The sequence below is a fragment of the Scylla paramamosain genome, chromosome 26 (genome assembly GCF_035594125.1).
Source record: "Scylla paramamosain isolate STU-SP2022 chromosome 26, ASM3559412v1, whole genome shotgun sequence".
NCBI lineage: Eukaryota > Metazoa > Arthropoda > Malacostraca > Decapoda > Portunidae > Scylla > Scylla paramamosain.
This window is the reverse complement of record NC_087176.1, coordinates 2,774,118-2,793,390: the sequence shown is the minus strand read 5'-3', so window position 1 is coordinate 2,793,390 and position 19,273 is coordinate 2,774,118. Positions and strand designations below refer to the sequence as shown.

Here is a 19,273-nt window from a genome sequence, read left to right as displayed (position 1 = left end):
ACGCCTGGAGCAGTCTGCCTCCTTCCCTCGGTGAAGGAGGTGGAAACAAGCGGACCCTCACCATGGGGTACAACCGGATACTTTAATTATATGGCAGGAAATGCGAGGGTACATTGACTTTATAAGCGAATAGAAATGAAAACATGTCACTTGAAGCACTGTGAGGTGTTAAGAGATAGAGAGAGAGAGAGGGAGTCGGTTCCACACGCCAACTAGCCTATCACTTATAATTAAACCTTTAAATTGACGGAAACTCGAATAAAAGCATAGAAAACGAGAGGACTGAGTTTATAAGCGAACCTTAAAATTAATTAGAAGTTATGAAAGACACAGTAGACTGTTTATAATGATACTGAAGACTGAAAGAGTTAAAGGGTTAGCCTATCACTCACAATTAAACCATAAATTAATGAAAACTCCAATAAAATCATAGAAAACGAGTTAACCAATATCTTCACTCCTTCATCTATTCTGTCCACCTCCCCAATGCAAGAGTCAACCAGTATATCCACTCTTTCACCACTATTCTGTCCACCTCCCCAATGCAAGAGTCAAGCAGTATATTCAGTGTTTCACCACTATTCCATCCACCTCCCTAATCAGTGTGTATCTGGCTGTGGTACATAAGCATATACAAAGGAATATTTCTAAGATAAGGGTGTGATTGGCTAACCTAACACACACACAACAATTGGTTCTACTTCAAATTGATTTACTAACAATGTGTCTGTGATATATATGCACTGCCAAGAGCTTGTATATAGACTATGCTAACCTAACCTAACACACATATAATAAAATAAACAAATGTCATAGGATACATCTTTTATTTACAGATAAAGTATATTTACAACACCACACAATGAAAAACATGAATACGATGGCTCAATCTATATTTACGTGGACTCTTGCAACCAAAACACCATGATATTCTGCATGACATGATGATAATAATAATAATAATAATAATAATAATAATAATAATAATAATAATAATAATAATAAGGTTAGCATGAGGAATGACTGATTATAATTCAACCAGCATTGGCAGATTTTATGATGAAATGTTGTTACAAGGTATTATAGGCCTGTACCATCACCAGTTCATTTATATAGGCTGTTTTTGAGGAGGCAGAGGCCAAGAGAAGGAGAGAGAGAAAGGTGTTAGGCAAGAAACAAAAGAATAATCTCATTTCATCTCACCTCTCTCTCTCTATACCTCTCTAACTTGTCTACATTTCTCATTATAAATATTTTTGAAAGTTTAAGCTGCGAGAGAGACAGGAATAATGTCACTTCATCTCACCTCTCTCTCTCTCTTCACCTCCCTAACTTGTCTAAATGTTGATATTTTTAGAGGTTCAGGGGAGACAAAAGGTGCTATGACAGAAAATACATAGGAATATTCTCACTTCATCTCACCTCTCTCTCTCTCTTCACCTCCCTAACTTGTGTCACAGGGTAACTACCTAGTAGATGACAAAGAAGAGGAAGAAGTTAGTCAGTTTGTGGGAGTTTTGGGGATGAGTTAAGTTAATCCCATTACGTCACACTGATGGAATGCCCTTAGGGAAACGTACGTGTGTGTGTGTGTGTGTGTGTGTGTGTGGGGAAAGATATAATTGCTTATGTACAGTCTCTCTCTCTCTCTCTCTCTCTCTCTCTCTCTCCTCATTTTACGAAGCAGATTTACCTGGCTGTACAGTACCTCGTCTTACCTGGGGAGCAATGACACTTCCTCCTGAGCTCTTGTATTTAGATGATAGACAAGTTTGAATTAGGATTTTTCTTAATTATTTACATACTTATTTACTCTTGTCCCTCTTACTACTACCCTTCCTACTTATTCATTACTGTTTCTCCGGGGCTCGCGTTTAGATGGATATTTGAGAGGCCTGTCATTCACTCACCAGGTTGGGGTAGTTCAAGTCTGCAGATACGCCAGTCCACTGGAAGTATAGTTAAGGGTTTGCCAGAGTAGACTGAGTGATGTGCTTTTCAGAGAACCAGTGAATACAATCAGTTAATTTTTTTTTTTACTTCCTTATTTACTTATTATTTCCAAGCTCCTGTATTGGATTTGTGTTTGACAGGCCTTGATTGGGAGTTTCCTTGCTTACCTACTTACTGTGTTCATATTGTGTTGATAACACCAGTCACATATTTGAGAATAAAAACAATTAATAAATCAGTGACAACTGAACAAATAAAAGTAAGAACAAAACGCAAAAACAACTAAACCAAACCAAAATTGGAGTGTTCAAGATGGTGAGAAGTTAAGTTGATAACAACTTTATGAATTTACAGCTTCATAAGTAAAAGCATACAAATGAAAAATGAAACTTTTCCCATGTGAAGCTCTAACTGCCAGGATAAAGAGGTGTGGCCAATTCTGTTCCTCCCTGTAATGGGTAATGACCAGAAGAGGGAGTCTAGAATCTCCATAGTGGGAGAGGGACATCCAGGAAGCTTATCTGCTTTCTTGGTGGGATGAGGATGGTGGTGGATGGCGAGGGAGATGGCAGGCAGCATGACTGCATAGTTCCCTGGTAAGTGAGATGGCAGGCAGCATTCCAGTAGGCAGCTACACGGCACACTGCCCCTGGCTGCTTGACTCTCCGTGTCCTGCAGGGGTTGGTGGGCACAGGGTGAGGCTTCCATGTGGTGTTGAGACACAGAGTAGAGGTGCAGGTCTTGCCTCTACAACTGAGGGAACCGGAAAGAACAAAGACTCTAGGGGAACCACAGCATCATGTCTCTTCCTCTTTTGCTGGTCAGCATGATGTGCCATTGTTCTGATTGGCTGTCTCTCCCTCCATGGGTTTTAATATTCCTTTTTTTTGTCTTTCCTTCTCCTTTTTGGTATTCTACCTATCCTAAACTCTTCTTGGTTTGTTCCCATTAACATATCATGGATAATCCACTCGTAGATTAACCCTGAACATGGACTCTCACTAGTTAAGGCACATGTTATTTGAATAATAGGGTGGTACGAAAAAAGGTGTTTCAAAACAAAACTGTGATATGTGGCTCATCCCTTGAGTGCTAGAAAATCTCCTCTCTCCATACCACTTTCCTTTACATTTGATAGTTTTTTCAATAGATATTGACAGGTTTTGGGTTGCTATCCCTTATTCTTTCTCTCCTCCAGGTTTTTGAAGGTCCTTTTTCTCCTTCTGTTCCCAACCTTCAGAGCCTTTTTTTTTTTTTTTTTTTTTTTTTTTAACTGTGCTGTTGTGCTTCCTTTTGGGACCTGACCCTCTGGGCAACTTCAGGCTGCATTCCATCCACCCCCAGCAGTCCTGACCCTGGTGGTGTGACAAGCACCCTATCTGGTCCTCCATCTTGGGTTGCATTACCACCCCTCTTAAGGGTTGTCTCCTATGTCAACTCCATCCAGTAATTTCCTCATAGGCCAGGACTTCCTCAGGTTCTACTGATCCTCTGGTTTTCTTACCTTGATTTCTTACTTGATGAGGGTCTTCTTTCCTTTATCAGTCACTGTTGCACCTTTCAACCATCAGAATCCTAGAGAACAACAGAAAAACTACCACAATGGTTGGCTAATTCCATATGCAAAAAAAGAAAAGGGAGATGTTTATATAGAGCTGTCAGGGTGGAAGTGTTTTTAAATTTTCTTAGGAAGTGTGTGTTCATAAGACTTATTGGATGATAGTGTTTATAGTAGTAGGTTAGGAAGCCAGTGCTTAGCTCCTTATGATACTGAAGCATGAAGATTCCAGATAGCCAATATATTTTTATTTTATAAGTACATAGCTTAGAGAAATAAGTTCTTGGGGTGTAATAGGGTAGTCCACAAGACTGTCACTTTCCATTGTTGACGTATGGAGTTTAGAGTGTAAATGATGTGTGTGTGTGTGTGTGTGTGTGTGTGTGTGGGATTGCCAGCCTGGTATATAGATAGATAGATAAATGTGTATAGTTAGTTATGTATGTAACCACCATGTCATGTTTGTAAAGAGTGAAATGGCTCGTAAGCAGTGTTTATTTCAGCTGTGATTATTTAAAGGGTTTTGATTAATATTAAAGAATTTTACATTGATTAAAAAGAGGATCAGTGGATGTGATGGTTTATTTTCTTGGTGCTGGTGTGTCATGTCTTCTCTTTCAGCCTCCTTCCCTTTTTGTTGAGGAGCACTGCCACATTAGCATTGATTTTCTATCCCAAGGTGTCTCTCCACTGACAACCTTTGCTGGTAAATTTTTGGGTGACTGCATCCTGCTGATTACAAGATGAAACTGTTTTTCTGATAGACTTTGATTAGTTATGAGTTAAATTCTTTCCCTTTTACTGATGGAAGACAAACACTTCCACTAGTGGTGAACTTCCATGAATGTTTGTGACACACACACACACACACACACACACACACACACACACACACACGCATGCACGCACGTACACACACATGCACACACACACACACACACACACACACACACACACACACACACACACACACACACCAAAAAAAAAAAATACATGGAGGGTAGTTCTACATACAAACTATACACAACAATGCAATTTTCTAACCTTGGATCAGTAGAAAACATTAAAAAAAGTAACCAACCAAGCATCAGAGATAAACAATGTAAACTGTGTTGTAATTTACATAAACTTATTACATTTAGTCACTAAAATTTTGTTTGCATTTAGGAAGTTATCATACAGTATCATGTAACATTCATGGTGCAGTACCTTCTCTGTGTGGTGACGTGCTCTGAGCAGCAGGTGATGCTCGGAGGCACACGGTGTGGTAGGGAACACCAACCCTCACTTCTGGAGGAGACAGGTACCTTAAGAAACTTTATCTTACCTATTTGTTAAACCCAGGTTGGCTTGTGTACTGCCTTGTCCTGTAGTAAGAGACTGTGATGTACTGTACTGCCTTCCACCACCTCCCTTGACAGCCACAGACACTGCGGGAAAGACGGACACACTGACAGACAAACAGTCACCAACAGAGAACAGGATTGTAGGTTTGTATAAAACGGAATGTTCATGCATCACTGATATAAAATTGCATTTGTGTGTGTGTGTGTGTGTGTGTGAGTGTGAGTGCACATGTGTGTGTGTGTGTGTGTGTGTGTGTGTGTGAGTGAGTATAAGCACAAGGCAATGATGTACTTCATTTGCTGTGTGAAAGAAGCCATATTATAAGACTTTATTTCAGAACCCAGCCTGGACACTGCCCCCTCCGGCCCCTTGTTCCCTGGCCCCTGTAGCTTGTGCTTGTGTAGTGTTGTAGGTGGGGAGAGAACCCATGTCTTCCCCCCCTCCAGTGTAGCCGAGAGAGGGCCACTTGCTGGGGGATGTTTAGGAAACCTCGGGAGGAAAAACAGGTGAAAGAGGCGTGGAGGAGCCGGGAACACTGCGTGGACTGTGGGGTGCTGGGGAGCTGGCGGGGGATGCTTGATGGTGGACTCGTGGGTGCTGTGGTGGGTCAGGTACGCCCCTCCCACCCCAAATCCCTCTCTCTCACCCATGCTTATCTGTGCCCTCCTCATAAGCTTGTCCTGCAAGTCTGGCTTAGTTTGTCCCGTCATATTTTTGCAATTTCTCTCAGTCTCTCTCTCTCTCTCTAAGTCTACCCTCCTTTCCTCCCCTACTCACACCACCTACGTACCTGCAATTTACCAAGTGTCCTCTCTGGAAGTGTCAAGATCTTAGATAGTAAATGTGCTGGTTACTGTTCACTAACACTCACTCACGGCGCTGTTGTGTCGCAAAGGACTCGTGAATGGCAGGCGGAGTCAGAGTTTACCGGGAGACTTGTGTTTTTTTTTTTTTGCCTTGTGTAGTTGTGCCCCTCGTCCCATGTGGTGCCTCCTCCCTGCCACTGCTGCGGGGACCTGCTGAGGCTGCTGCTCCTGCTGCTCATGCGCTTGTCATGCCCAGCAGAGGCATTGCCCTTCCCACCCCAGTGGCTGCCACAGTGGAAGTCACAGGCAGTTTTTGTTGATTTATGTAGACAAAGCTTATGAATGATTAATGCTGTCACATCTGTGTTGGAGTAAGTTGTTATTTTTATATATGATACATTTAATACCTATTATTATATTTGAACCTTTGTAAAGCATGTTACTCTAGATTTTACCTCTTATTGTACCTTACGGTCTGAGCCATGACGAGTGTTGATGATAGGCAGAGGCTGTGAGGCTTGACACGGTGAAGCCTTATGTGACTTCTTAAAGGCTTCACATCTTCATCTAAGAATACCCTCAGCACACTCTTTCCTCAAGGGGAACTCCCCCACAGAGGTCACCATTTGTAGCTGCCCTGTACCACATCCTTACATACTTGAATCCTCTTGCAAAGTTAGGCTCCCTGACCTCCTACTTTACAGGAAGCCAACCTCTCACACTTCCAGCATCTGTGCTGCCCTTTCTCATCATCACACTCTAACCCATTCACTCAGGGTGCCAGAACCATCTGTTTTTCCATGTACTGTGACCATAATATGAGAAGCTGATCTAAATGTTTGAGCACACTCAAGGCACATGACCACACCACTTGAGCCATGATGACCACCATGACCCAAGTGGAGGTCATCTTAATTGTCCTGCTGCATCTCATGACTGTAATTTAGTTCCCTCCCCTCACTAAACATACCAAAACTCTTTAAATTTTTATAAACTTTCTTTTACTTTTATCTTCCATCACATCACTGAATCATCTTGACCAGATTTTTTTATTTATTTATTATTACAATTTTTTTTTTCTTTTTAAACAAATGTTAGATGATGTTTAAAAGAGTCAACCTCAGCCTGAATGTTCTTCAACACTCCAAAACTTATTTTTACTGCATATTTTTTGTTGTGTGTAGGTATTTAACCCTAATCATGTTTCTCAAGGCAGTTCATTCTGCTTCCTGAATGTGTATTAATGGGTCAGCCACAGCCAGCATTGTTATGACATGCACTTTGAAAGAATGCAGACTGTTGGTGAGATAGTTAATGACTCCTGCATTTAATTTGATGTCATTTAATTGTTTGCAGTAATCCATGGTGATTGCTAATGCAATGTAGAGGTACCACTACATCTACAGTAACTTTGTGATTGGTGTTGATTCCAGTAATGAACAAGATTTGGTTCTCTATGATCACTGTGAAGGATATCCAGTGGAGGAGAAGTGGAGATGCTTGAGCCTCCACTCTAGGCCAGCTGTTGGTCACTGACAGTCCAGCAGACACATCCACCATGTACTTGTGTTGATGCAGAGTTACTTATGGTCATTTATCCTGCAGCATGTGCATATCTTGTTTGGCTGAAGTATGAGGAGCAGCAGACATAGTTTTTAGACATCACCCGAGGCTTACATCATTGCAGCTACAATATGCATGAAGACATCTGCCAGTATACTTATACACTTAAGAGTTTTGGTCATGACAATATCTGCCAGATTCTTGTCTTGCTTGCCACTCTTTGTTGACATACCGGTCCGTCCCCAGAGAAATGTGATGGGGCGCACCAGTCGTGTGGTGGTGGCGGGGGCCCGACAGTGTGGCAAGACCTCCATACTTGAGAAGGCCATCTATGCAAACTCAACAGCTGAAAAGGTGAGGATGACTAGACATGGTCCCATTCACAATGACTCCTTGCATTCTTATCCTTAAGTATTATAGAGTTGTGTTTGTAAGTAATCACATATTAGCTTGTTAGAAACTCTCCAAGTGGATCTTAAAAATACAAGTACAGAAATAACAGAAGTACCAAATTAGATGTCTAAAGTGTGTGACTCAGCAAGGCATTCTGTAGGAACCCCAGTGCTTGTGAGTAAATGCAGAGGTATGACAGGGTTAGTGTACCTCATGAAAATGTTGTGTAACTGTGCATGGGACATGTCCATGGATGGGATGTCAAGTGAAATAAAAACTAAAGGAAAGGAAAGGAAACAGAAAGAAGCTTATTGGGAAGTTTAGCATATGATAATTAACTTATTAGTGAGTGATACATATATTGTTCTTGGTAATGTGAGTGAGAATAGTGGGTAGTGAGTGAAACTGTTCATCCTCTGCAAACATTGAAAGTAAATGTTAAAATCAGAAAAGCTTGTCAAGGTATGAGGTTGAGGCATTCTTCTCTGCCACAGCAGTACATCCCCACGGTGGAGGACACCTATGTGGGCATTGTGGAGACGGAGCGAGGGACACGGGAGAAGCTGCGGTTCTATGACACAGCAGGTCTGGACGCCCAGCACCGCAACCTGCCGCAGCACTACCACGCCCTGGCTGATGGCTACGTGCTGGTGTACAGTGTGACAGACAGCCTCTCCTTCCAGCTCCTCACTGACATGAAGAAGGACATAGACCGCCACAAGGAGAAGAAAGATGTAAGATATTTTCTCTTGTCCTTCCTTACAAAGATGTATTAACTTCATATCAAAATGTTATAAGAGAAAACACTAGGTGCTTAGCCTCATCAATAACATGGCACAGAAGCATAGAGAAATTGAATCCAATTATGTGGAAGGGCTGTTGTTGTCTGTTGTCAGCCACATCCTGAGAACCATAAGCACACCAAGGAGGGGTTGCTGATGTCTCTGTGAATTCATTTTAATGTGGCTTACCTATAATGCTCACCAGTCCCTCTCTGGCTTACCTGTAATGCTCCACGTTCCATTGAGATGAACCAAAAGAATGAAGCAGACCTCTTTTGTTGTTAGGGCCACAGTGATTTAATGATCCTTATGAGCCCTGAAGCAAACCACCCCTGCAGGTCCCCATCATCATCCTGGGCAACAAGAGTGACCTGGCAGGCAGCAGCGGCGGGGTGGATGAAGCAACAGCTGAGCGGTGGGCAGCGGGGGAGCGGCTGAGGGTGTGGCAGGTAAACACAGTGGACCGCAACCTGCTGCTGGAGCCGTTCATGAACCTTGCCTCCCGTCTCAACCCGCAGCCCAACAAGACCTCCTTCCCTCAGCTTCATATGGGCCGCAAGAACAAGGACTGAGGCAGCCATGGAAGTGAGGGACATGCGGCCTTCAGGGATCATTTGGACTTGGTTATTTCAATTTAAATTTCGTGCAGGTCATATTTTTCTCCTTGTAATTTATAATACTTGCTTTATCCTCCAAAATACTTCTTCATTTCCAGGGAAATTGGGTATTATGTTATTGGTGGTATCTTGTTTGTAATTATCAAGTTGAAGAATTATGAGTGATGGATAAATCAAGGACAGACACTGCAAGCATGTACAGTACAGCAATATTGCCATTCATCATCCTTGAGGGATTTAGGGTTGTAGCTTGTCAGTATCTTGTCTTTGGTAACAAGTGGTTGTTATTGGCAACACTAGTCTGCTGCCACTGTTGCATTCCAAAATGTGAAATTATAGGTGATGTGCCTTTGCAGTGGATGATCTGACCACATAGTACAAGTTGACTTATTTATTTTTACACAGGTTCCTCCCTACTAAGTACTTTTAAGTATTGTAAAAATTTATGACCAAATCAGTAAAGTTGCCAAATTTTATTAAGGTGCCACTTTTGATGATAAATGCACAAGTCATCCACATTCTGCCACAAAACTCCATATAAAAGGTAAAGCTGTATTATTCAGTTGTCATAAACACAGGGCACTCTTCCCTGAGAAGAGATTAGTAATGTGGAAGTTTAGGCAGAAGATTTAGTACCTATATAGTGGATAAATTTTAGTGTTAACTAAAAATTATTTAATATATCATTGTGAAAGAAATTAGGGTGCTATATATCAACAAACATATATACATACCCTCTAAGAAAGAAAATGTGCTCATCAAATTATTGTAGGTGCCCACATATATTGCTGGAAGCCAGCATCTACCTAAGAGAATGTTCAGATTGTACTGAGATCCCTGTAGACTTAGATGTCAGAAATCCTTCGTGCAACTGTACTGCGTCTGCAGGTCCCCCAAGCAGGCCAGTCAGCAACCTTTACATTCCTAGGGCCTCATCTTCTTGGGTAGAATGGAATCGATTCTTTCATCAAGTAACCTTCATATATAATTTGAAAGTAATAACAAGGTAATCCTGTTGGTCTGTGTGAAGTTTGACCAATCAAAACCAACCATTGACAACATTGCTGTCATAATTTGTGGAATAGCTTTCAATTCCCCCACCAGTACCTGGCAGACACATTATTAGTCCTGAGATAAAGGATACTTGACCCATTTTGTATTTAACATGGACATTTTAGCTAATATAAAATCATTTCCTTTTCTCAAAGGGGACAATTTTATTGTAACCTTTTTGGTCTGTTGTAGCTAATAAATGTGAAAATTTCTGTGAATTTTTAATACATTTGAGTGGTTTTGTTGAAAGAGGTACAGGGTGACATGGAGGAGTGTTGAGATTTCAGATAGTAAACACTTAATTATCACTGGGTTAAGTGGGTAAAGGGAGCAATTATTCCCTGTAGATTATAAAAGGTAACTGAAAGGGAGTGATGGAGCATTGATGAAGTTTCTTGAAATACTTGGGTTATGAACAAGACGTACTCAGTACCATAACTTTATTTTGCACTTAATTATCACTGGGTTAAGTGGGTAAAGGGAGCAATTATTCCCTGTAGATTATAAAAGGTAACTGAAAGGGAGTGATGGAGCATTGATGAAGTTTCTTGAAATACTTGGGTTATGAACAAGACGTACTCAGTACCATAACTTTATTTTGCACTAAGTTTCGCCACTCAGACTGCTGGCATCTTCAGTCTAATAGAATAAAATACATATTCAATTTACAATTACACCAAAATACTTAAAATATTATAATATAAGATTCCACACCAATATCTCTTATATTAGCCTGAAGATGCCATCAAGTCTGAGTTAAGTTAGGTTAGGTTAGGTTACATTAAGTTAGGTAGAGAGAGAGAGAGAGAGAGAGAGAGAGAGAGAGAGAGAGAGAGAGAGAGAGAGAGAGAGAGAGAGAGAGAGAGAGAGAGAGAGAGAGAATACAAGCTATCTCATTGGACATACATCTAAATTGGTGTACACAAGCCTTACCTAATATGTGTATGGATGTCTGAGCATATACCAGCATCTCTTATGAGTCTGTGTGTGTGTGTGTGTACCAGCCTTACCAAGTGTGTGTGTGTGTTTCTAAGTGTACACCAGTGTTTGCGTACAAGTTTACATGTGTACACCAGCCTTAGTAAGTATTTCAGTGTGTTTTTAATTGTATACCAGCATGAATTTTGTGTTTTTTTTTTGTGTGTTTTTAAGTGTATACCAGCATGAATTTTGTGTTTTTTTAAGTGTTTGAGTGTTTATTTAAATTATCTGTTATCCCAGCCCCTCCAGACCCACCTATGGCATACAGCGTCAGTCCAGAGTACAGCCCCAGGTTGGTCTCGTTAGCCCCGATGAGGATGAAAGCAGGAATCATCATCATTAGGCCCTGTGGATGGTGAGGGTGGTAGAGCAGGCAGTGGTGGGTTAAATAATATTGTTACTGATAAATTCTGTCGTTTTATATTATAATTATTTGGCTACACAGTAAAAAAATAGATTTGAAAATATACTTTGTAAACCTCAGTAACTTCCACTACAGCCTGTTAAACTAGAACCATGAAAACTCCCTTGAAAACCCCAGTAACTTCCACTACAGCCTGCTAAACTAGAACCATGAAAACTCCCTTGAAAACACACACACAGGCAACCCCCTCCCGGCCACACACACACACAAACAAAACAGACAATTTACCTCAAAACACTTGCAAAAACAGCCCCAAAACACACCTCTAATCTTTGCCTTTTTTTTCTTATTTACGCGACTTTTCCTTAATATTTTCCGGTATAAGATAATGTAAAATACTTAAAAGACTCCGTACTAGTTGTTTATTTATCAAAAGTAACCTCAATTAGTGAATTATAACGCGACCGTCCCTGTCTCAACACTGTACCATTATACAATGTTGACATCCTGACGATTCTGTAAGAAAGATGCAAGAAGTTTAATCCTCTTCCTCGTCTTCCTCACCCTCATCCTCCTTTCTTCCCCTTCCTCCTCTGGCAGAAAAGGGATACGAGGAGGAAGTAAACGAAAATAAAGAAAGGAATAAGGAAATACTGAATAAAGAAAGAAATAGCGAATAATATGATTTAAAACTTTGTCCCTGTTATTTTCCTTCATTTAAATCCTATTCCTCCTCTTCTTCCTCCTAATCTTCCTTTCTTCTTCCTTCTCAACATTACTCACCATTTTGTGGTTTTAAATGAAAGATTTATATATCTTGCGAACATTTTCAACACACACACACACACACACACACACTGCATAAGCATATGTACAACGAAAGACAAGGCAACACACACACACACACACACACACTGTATAAGCATCTGTACAACGAAAGACAAGGCAACACACACACACACACACTGTATAAGCATCTGTACAACGAAAGACAAGGCAACACACACACACACACACACACACACTGCATAAGCATCTGTACAACGAAAGACAAGGCAACACACACACACACACACACACACTGCATAAGCATCTGTACAACGAAAGACAAGGCAACACACACACACACACACACACTGTATAAGCATATGTACAACGAAAGACAAGGCAACACACACACACACACACACACACACCAGAAACACCTAGAAACACATTTTTCCTCCCCAAAAACATCCAGAAGCACAATTTTCCTTTCAAAACACCCCAAAAAACACTTATTTATGCCAAAAAAAAACACTAAAAATTAATTAAATTCCTTTCAATAACACCCAAAAACACACTTTTCCAGCCAAAAACACTTAAAAAAACACATTCTCCTTTCGAAACACCCAAGAAACACTTACTTCTACACAAAAACACCGAAAAAAACATATCATTTGCTTCCAAAACACCAAAAACATTAAAAATGCCTAGAAAAAAAATTGCTTATTTAACTCAAAACACTTCATCTTATATAACAAGGCAGCTACATCACTACTACTACTACTACTACTACTACTACTACTACTACTACTACTAGTACTACTTTTGCTTACCTTTAAAACGCTGGAAATTCAGTGAAAATATTGTCTTCTTAATATTTCTTCTTTTCCTTCTCCTCTTCCTCCTTCCTTTCCTTCTTCTTTTTCCTCCTCCTTCTTCTTCATTTCTCCTTCTTTCTTCTCTTTATATTCTTCTCTATGCATGAAAACAGCTGGAAAATATAGGAAATAACACTAAACACTGATGGAAGGGCAGTGGGAGGAGGGAAGGTCCAGGGTCTCGGTTCCCGGATGAAGGCGGCTGATGACGTCACGTCCGCCATATTTACGTTACGCAAATGATTTTGAAAATGACCCCTCGCAAAAATGGAGCTAGGCCGGAATGCTTTACATATTATGAAAGGGCATAATTTTAAATTAATTCTGGACATATAAAAATATTCCAAGCTTCAGTAATAATAAAGCTATATTTAAATAACTATATGAAAAAGTGTTCGAACAAACGCGATAAAAAAAAACATTCCAAAGTCCACAAATCTCATTTCTCACGAACACAATACACTTTAAAAAATCGAAACTATTTTTACAAACAATCAGAAGTTAACTGGAAGCTGAAATAAATAAATAAAGAATTTATAAATGTCAACTTTTTGAGTGTTCAACGGGTCTAAAACCCCTCTAAAAGTCCACGTATTTCACTCAAAAGCATCATAACATATTTAAAAAACAATAAACGATTTTTTGAGCCCATAAAATCTTGCCTAGCGGCTGAAATAAAAAATTATGTTTGGCGGTATGAAAAATTTAACGGCAAACAGCAACACTTATTTACGCTGAAACAACCTCATAATCGACATGTTTCCCTTAACACTCGCACGCAAAACACTCAAAACACCACCAAATATTTTTACAAACCATAAAATCTTAGTTAAAAAGCCTAAATATATAAGTTAAGAAAATAGAAAAAATATTGGAACCGGGGGTAGACTCTGGCAATCCATCATGGCGGCCGCGGGAGGGCTGGGAGGGGGCTCAGATGTAAACAAGCTTGGCTATCTCTCTTTCCTTATTATTTGTGGTTGTTATGAAGGTTATTTCTCTATTTTCTGGATTAATTTCAGCTGTGTGTATGCGTATGTGTGTGTGTTTGTGTCTGTGTGTGTCTGTATGTGTGTGTGTGTGTATATATATATATGTATGCGTATGTGTGTGTGTATGTGTGTGTGTGTCCGCCTCTATTCCATGATAAATAGCATTATTTTCTCTCTTCTCTTCTCCCTTTTTGCTATTAAGTATCAAGTATTTTCCAGGTATTTCCAGTGTTTTCCAGGTACTGTCGTAGGTTGAAGCCAGACCTCTGCTACCTGTCACTACTAGACTCACCTTAATTGACCTCCTGTGCCTCTGTGGTCCCGTTCCCTGGTGTTTAAATGAAAAGAGGACACACACACAACCGCACTGCACGGTGTTTCCCAGGTACACTGAGGAAGACAATCAAAAATAATAAATAAATAAAAAAACATTCCCAAAACGCCTGGAGCAGTCTGCCTCCTTCCCTCGGTGAAGGAGGTGGAAACAAGCGGACCCTCACCATGGGGTACAACCGGATACTTTAATTATATGGCAGGAAATGCGAGGGTACATTGACTTTATAAGCGAATAGAAATGAAAACATGTCACTTGAAGCACTGTGAGGTGTTAAGAGATAGAGAGAGAGAGAGGGAGTCGGTTCCACACGCCAACTAGCCTATCACTTATAATTAAACCTTTAAATTGACGGAAACTCGAATAAAAGCATAGAAAACGAGAGGACTGAGTTTATAAGCGAACCTTAAAATTAATTAGAAGTTATGAAAGACACAGTAGACTGTTTATAATGATACTGAAGACTGAAAGAGTTAAAGGGTTAGCCTATCACTCACAATTAAACCATAAATTAATGAAAACTCCAATAAAATCATAGAAAACGAGTTAACCAATATCTTCACTCCTTCATCTATTCTGTCCACCTCCCCAATGCAAGAGTCAACCAGTATATCCACTCTTTCACCACTATTCTGTCCACCTCCCCAATGCAAGAGTCAAGCAGTATATTCAGTGTTTCACCACTATTCCATCCACCTCCCTAATCAGTGTGTATCTGGCTGTGGTACATAAGCATATACAAAGGAATATTTCTAAGATAAGGGTGTGATTGGCTAACCTAACACACACACAACAATTGGTTCTACTTCAAATTGATTTACTAACAATGTGTCTGTGATATATATGCACTGCCAAGAGCTTGTATATAGACTATGCTAACCTAACCTAACACACATATAATAAAATAAACAAATGTCATAGGATACATTTTTTATTTACAGATAAAGTATATTTACAACACCACACAATGAAAAACATGAATACGATGGCTCAATCTATATTTACGTGGACTCTTGCAACCAAAACACCATGATATTCTGCATGACATGATGATAATAATAATAATAATAATAATAATAATAATAATAATAATAATAATAATAAGGTTAGCATGAGGAATGACTGATTATAATTCAACCAGCATTGGCAGATTTTATGATGAAATGTTGTTACAAGGTATTATAGGCCTGTACCATCACCAGTTCATTTATATAGGCTGTTTTTGAGGAGGCAGAGGCCAAGAGAAGGAGAGAGAGAAAGGTGTTAGGCAAGAAACAAAAGAATAATCTCATTTCATCTCACCTCTCTCTCTCTATACCTCTCTAACTTGTCTACATTTCTCATTATAAATATTTTTGAAAGTTTAAGCTGCGAGAGAGACAGGAATAATGTCACTTCATCTCACCTCTCTCTCTCTCTTCACCTCCCTAACTTGTCTAAATGTTGATATTTTTAGAGGTTCAGGGGAGACAAAAGGTGCTATGACAGAAAATACATAGGAATATTCTCACTTCATCTCACCTCTCTCTCTCTCTCTTCACCTCCCTAACTTGTGTCACAGGGTAACTACCTAGTAGATGACAAAGAAGAGGAAGAAGTTAGTCAGTTTGTGGGAGTTTTGGGGATGAGTTAAGTTAATCCCATTACGTCACACTGATGGAATGCCCTTAGGGAAACGTATGTGTGTGTGTGTGTGTGTGTGTGTGTGTGGGGAAAGATATAATTGCTTATGTACAGTCTCTCTCTCTCTCTCTCTCTCTCTCTCTCTCTTCATTTTACGAAGCAGATTTACCTGGCTGTACAGTACCTCGTCTTACCTGGGGAGCAATGACACTTCCTCCTGAGCTCTTGTATTTAGATGATAGACAAGTTTGAATTAGGATTTTTCTTAATTATTTACATACTTATTTACTCTTGTCCCTCTTACTACTACCCTTCCTACTTATTCATTACTGTTTCTCCGGGGCTCGCGTTTAGATGGATATTTGAGAGGCCTGTCATTCACTCACCAGGTTGGGGTAGTTCAAGTCTGCAGATACGCCAGTCCACAGGAAGTATAGTTAAGGGTTTGCCAGAGTAGACTGAGTGATGTGCTTTTCAGAGAACCAGTGAATACAATCAGTTAATTTTTTTTTTTACTTCCTTATTTACTTATTATTTCCAAGCTCCTGTATTGGATTTGTGTTTGACAGGCCTTGATTGGGAGTTTCCTTGCTTACCTACTTACTGTGTTCATATTGTGTTGATAACACCAGTCACATATTTGAGAATAAAAACAATTAATAAATCAGTGACAACTGAACAAATAAAAGTAAGAACAAAATGCAAAAACAACTAAACCAAACCAAAATTGGAGTGTTCAAGATGGTGAGAAGTTAAGTTGATAACAACTTTATGAATTTACAGCTTCATAAGTAAAAGCATACAAATGAAAAATGAAACTTTTCCCATGTGAAGCTCTAACTGCCAGGATAAAGAGGTGTGGCCAATTCTGTTCCTCCCTGTAATGGGTAATGACCAGAAGAGGGAGTCTAGAATCTCCATAGTGGGAGAGGGACATCCAGGAAGCTTATCTGCTTTCTTGGTGGGATGAGGATGGTGGTGGATGGCGAGGGAGATGGCAGGCAGCATGACTGCATAGTTCCCTGGTAAGTGAGATGGCAGGCAGCATTCCAGTAGGCAGCTACACGGCACACTGCCCCTGGCTGCTTGACTCTCCGTGTCCTGCAGGGGTTGGTGGGCACAGGGTGAGGCTTCCATGTGGTGTTGAGACACAGAGTAGAGGTGCAGGTCTTGCCTCTACAACTGAGGGAACCGGAAAGAACAAAGACTCTAGGGGAACCACAGCATCATGTCTCTTCCTCTTTTGCTGGTCAGCATGATGTGCCATTGTTCTGATTGGCTGTCTCTCCCTCCATGGGTTTTAATATTCCTTTTTTTTGTCTTTCCTTCTCCTTTTTGGTATTCTACCTATCCTAAACTCTTCTTGGTTTGTTCCCATTAACATATCATGGATAATCCACTCGTAGATTAACCCTGAACATGGACTCTCACTAGTTAAGGCACATGTTATTTGAATAATAGGGTGGTACGAAAAAAGGTGTTTCAAAACAAAACTGTGATATGTGGCTCATCCCTTGAGTGCTAGAAAATCTCCTCTCTCCATACCACTTTCCTTTACATTTGATAGTTTTTTCAATAGATATTGACAGGTTTTGGGTTGCTATCCCTTATTCTTTCTCTCCTCCAGGTTTTTGAAGGTCCTTTTTCTCCTTCTGTTCCCAACCTTCAGAGCCTTTTTTTTTTTTTTTTTTTTTTTTTTTTAACTGTGCTGTTGTGCTTCCTTTTGGGACCTGACCCTCTGGGCAACTTCAGGCTGCATTCCATCCACCCCCAGCAGTCCTGACCCTGGTGGTGTGACAAGCACCCTATCTGGTCCTCCATCTTGGGTTGCATTACCACCCCTCTTAAGGGTTGTCTCCTATGTCAACTCCATCCAGTAATTTCCTCATAGGCCAGGACTTCCTCAGGTTCTACTGATCCTCTGGTTTTCTTACCTTGATTTCTTACTTGATGAGGGTCTTCTTTCCTTTATCAGTCACTGTTGCACCTTTCAACCATCAGAATCCTAGAGAACAACAGAAAAACTACCACAATGGTTGGCTAATTCCATATGCAAAAAAAGAAAAGGGAGATGTTTATATAGAGCTGTCAGGGTGGAAGTGTTTTTAAATTTTCTTAGGAAGTGTGTGTTCATAAGACTTATTGGATGATAGTGTTTATAGTAGTAGGTTAGGAAGCCAGTGCTTAGCTCCTTATGATACTGAAGCATGAAGATTCCAGATAGCCAATATATTTTTATTTTATAAGTACATAGCTTAGAGAAATAAGTTCTTGGGGTGTAATAGGGTAGTCCACAAGACTGTCACTTTCCACTGTTGACGTATGGAGTTTAGAGTGTAAATGATGTGTGTGTGTGTGTGTGTGTGTGTGTGTGTGGGATTGCCAGCCTGGTATATAGATAGATAGATAAATGTGTATAGTTAGTTATGTATGTAACCACCATGTCATGTTTGTAAAGAGTGAAATGGCTCGTAAGCAGTGTTTATTTCAGCTGTGATTATTTAAAGGGTTTTGATTAATATTAAAGAATTTTACATTGATTAAAAAGAGGATCAGTGGATGTGATGGTTTATTTTCTTGGTGCTGGTGTGTCATGTCTTCTCTTTCAGCCTCCTTCCCTTTTTGTTGAGGAGCACTGCCACATTAGCATTGATTTTCTATCCCAAGGTGTCTCTCCACTGACAACCTTTGCTGGTAAATTTTTGGGTGACTGCATCCTGCTGATTACAAGATGAAACTGTTTTTCTGATAGACTTTGATTAGTTATGAGTTAAATTCTTTCCCTTTTACTGATGGAAGACAAACACTTCCACTAGTGGTGAACTTCCATGAATGTTTGTGACACACACACACACACACACACACACACACACACACACACACACACACACACACACGCATGCACGCACGTACACACACACACACACACACACACACACACACACACACACACACACACACACACACACACACACCAAAAAAAAAAAATACATGGAGGGTAGTTCTACATACAAACTATACACAACAATGCAATTTTCTAACCTTGGATCAGTAGAAAACATTAAAAAAAGTAACCAACCAAGCATCAGAGATAAACAATGTAAACTGTGTTGTAATTTACATAAACTTATTACATTTAGTCACTAAAATTTTGTTTGCATTTAGGAAGTTATCATACAGTATCATGTAACATTCATGGTGCAGTACCTTCTCTGTGTGGTGACGTGCTCTGAGCAGCAGGTGATGCTCGGAGGCACACGGTGT

At 40.1% G+C, this 19,273-nt stretch overlaps 1 protein-coding gene and 1 long non-coding RNA gene across 7 annotated transcripts; one reads left to right on the top strand and one right to left on the bottom strand.

Annotated features, from left to right (window-relative positions):
• The first annotated feature begins 5,223 nt into the window (after positions 1-5,223).
• On the top strand, positions 5,224-10,284 carry LOC135113608 (NF-kappa-B inhibitor-interacting Ras-like protein 2). 5 transcript variants are annotated; one of them, XM_064028960.1, is made up of 4 exons: positions 5,224-5,364; positions 7,474-7,581; positions 8,118-8,354; positions 8,741-10,284. In XM_064028960.1, the coding sequence occupies exons 1-4, from the start codon at positions 5,335-5,337 to the stop codon at positions 8,972-8,974; spliced, it is 609 nt and encodes a 202-aa protein (XP_063885030.1). In that variant the 5' UTR covers positions 5,224-5,334; the 3' UTR covers positions 8,975-10,284. The 5 variants fall into 5 exon arrangements, with proteins under 5 accessions (XP_063885030.1, XP_063885029.1, XP_063885027.1 ...); XM_064028959.1 differs by having other exon boundaries at positions 8,115-8,354; XM_064028957.1 differs by having other exon boundaries at positions 5,335-5,469.
• Positions 6,700-13,336, bottom strand: LOC135113610 (uncharacterized). 2 transcript variants are annotated; one of them, XR_010274901.1, is made up of 3 exons: positions 13,016-13,336; positions 11,309-11,399; positions 6,700-10,711 (listed from the first exon to the last, which is right to left on the bottom strand). It is a non-coding gene; the product is annotated as an uncharacterized LOC135113610 (long non-coding RNA). The 2 variants fall into 2 exon arrangements; XR_010274900.1 differs by having other exon boundaries at positions 6,700-7,573; positions 13,016-13,286.
• Between the last annotated feature and the right edge of the window lie 5,937 nt (positions 13,337-19,273).

Bases quoted from the DNA above. Each gene is read 5' to 3' on its own strand.
- LOC135113608 (XM_064028956.1), top strand. From the start codon at position 5,335: ATGTTTAGGAAACCTCGGGAGGAAAAACAGGTGAAAGAGGCGTGGAGG. The intron at 7,582-8,114 runs GTGAGGATGACT...TCTCTGCCACAG, and splicing joins CAAACTCAACAGCTGAAAAG to CAGTACATCCCCACGGTGGA. The intron at 8,355-8,740 runs GTAAGATATTTT...CCACCCCTGCAG, and splicing joins GCCACAAGGAGAAGAAAGAT to GTCCCCATCATCATCCTGGG.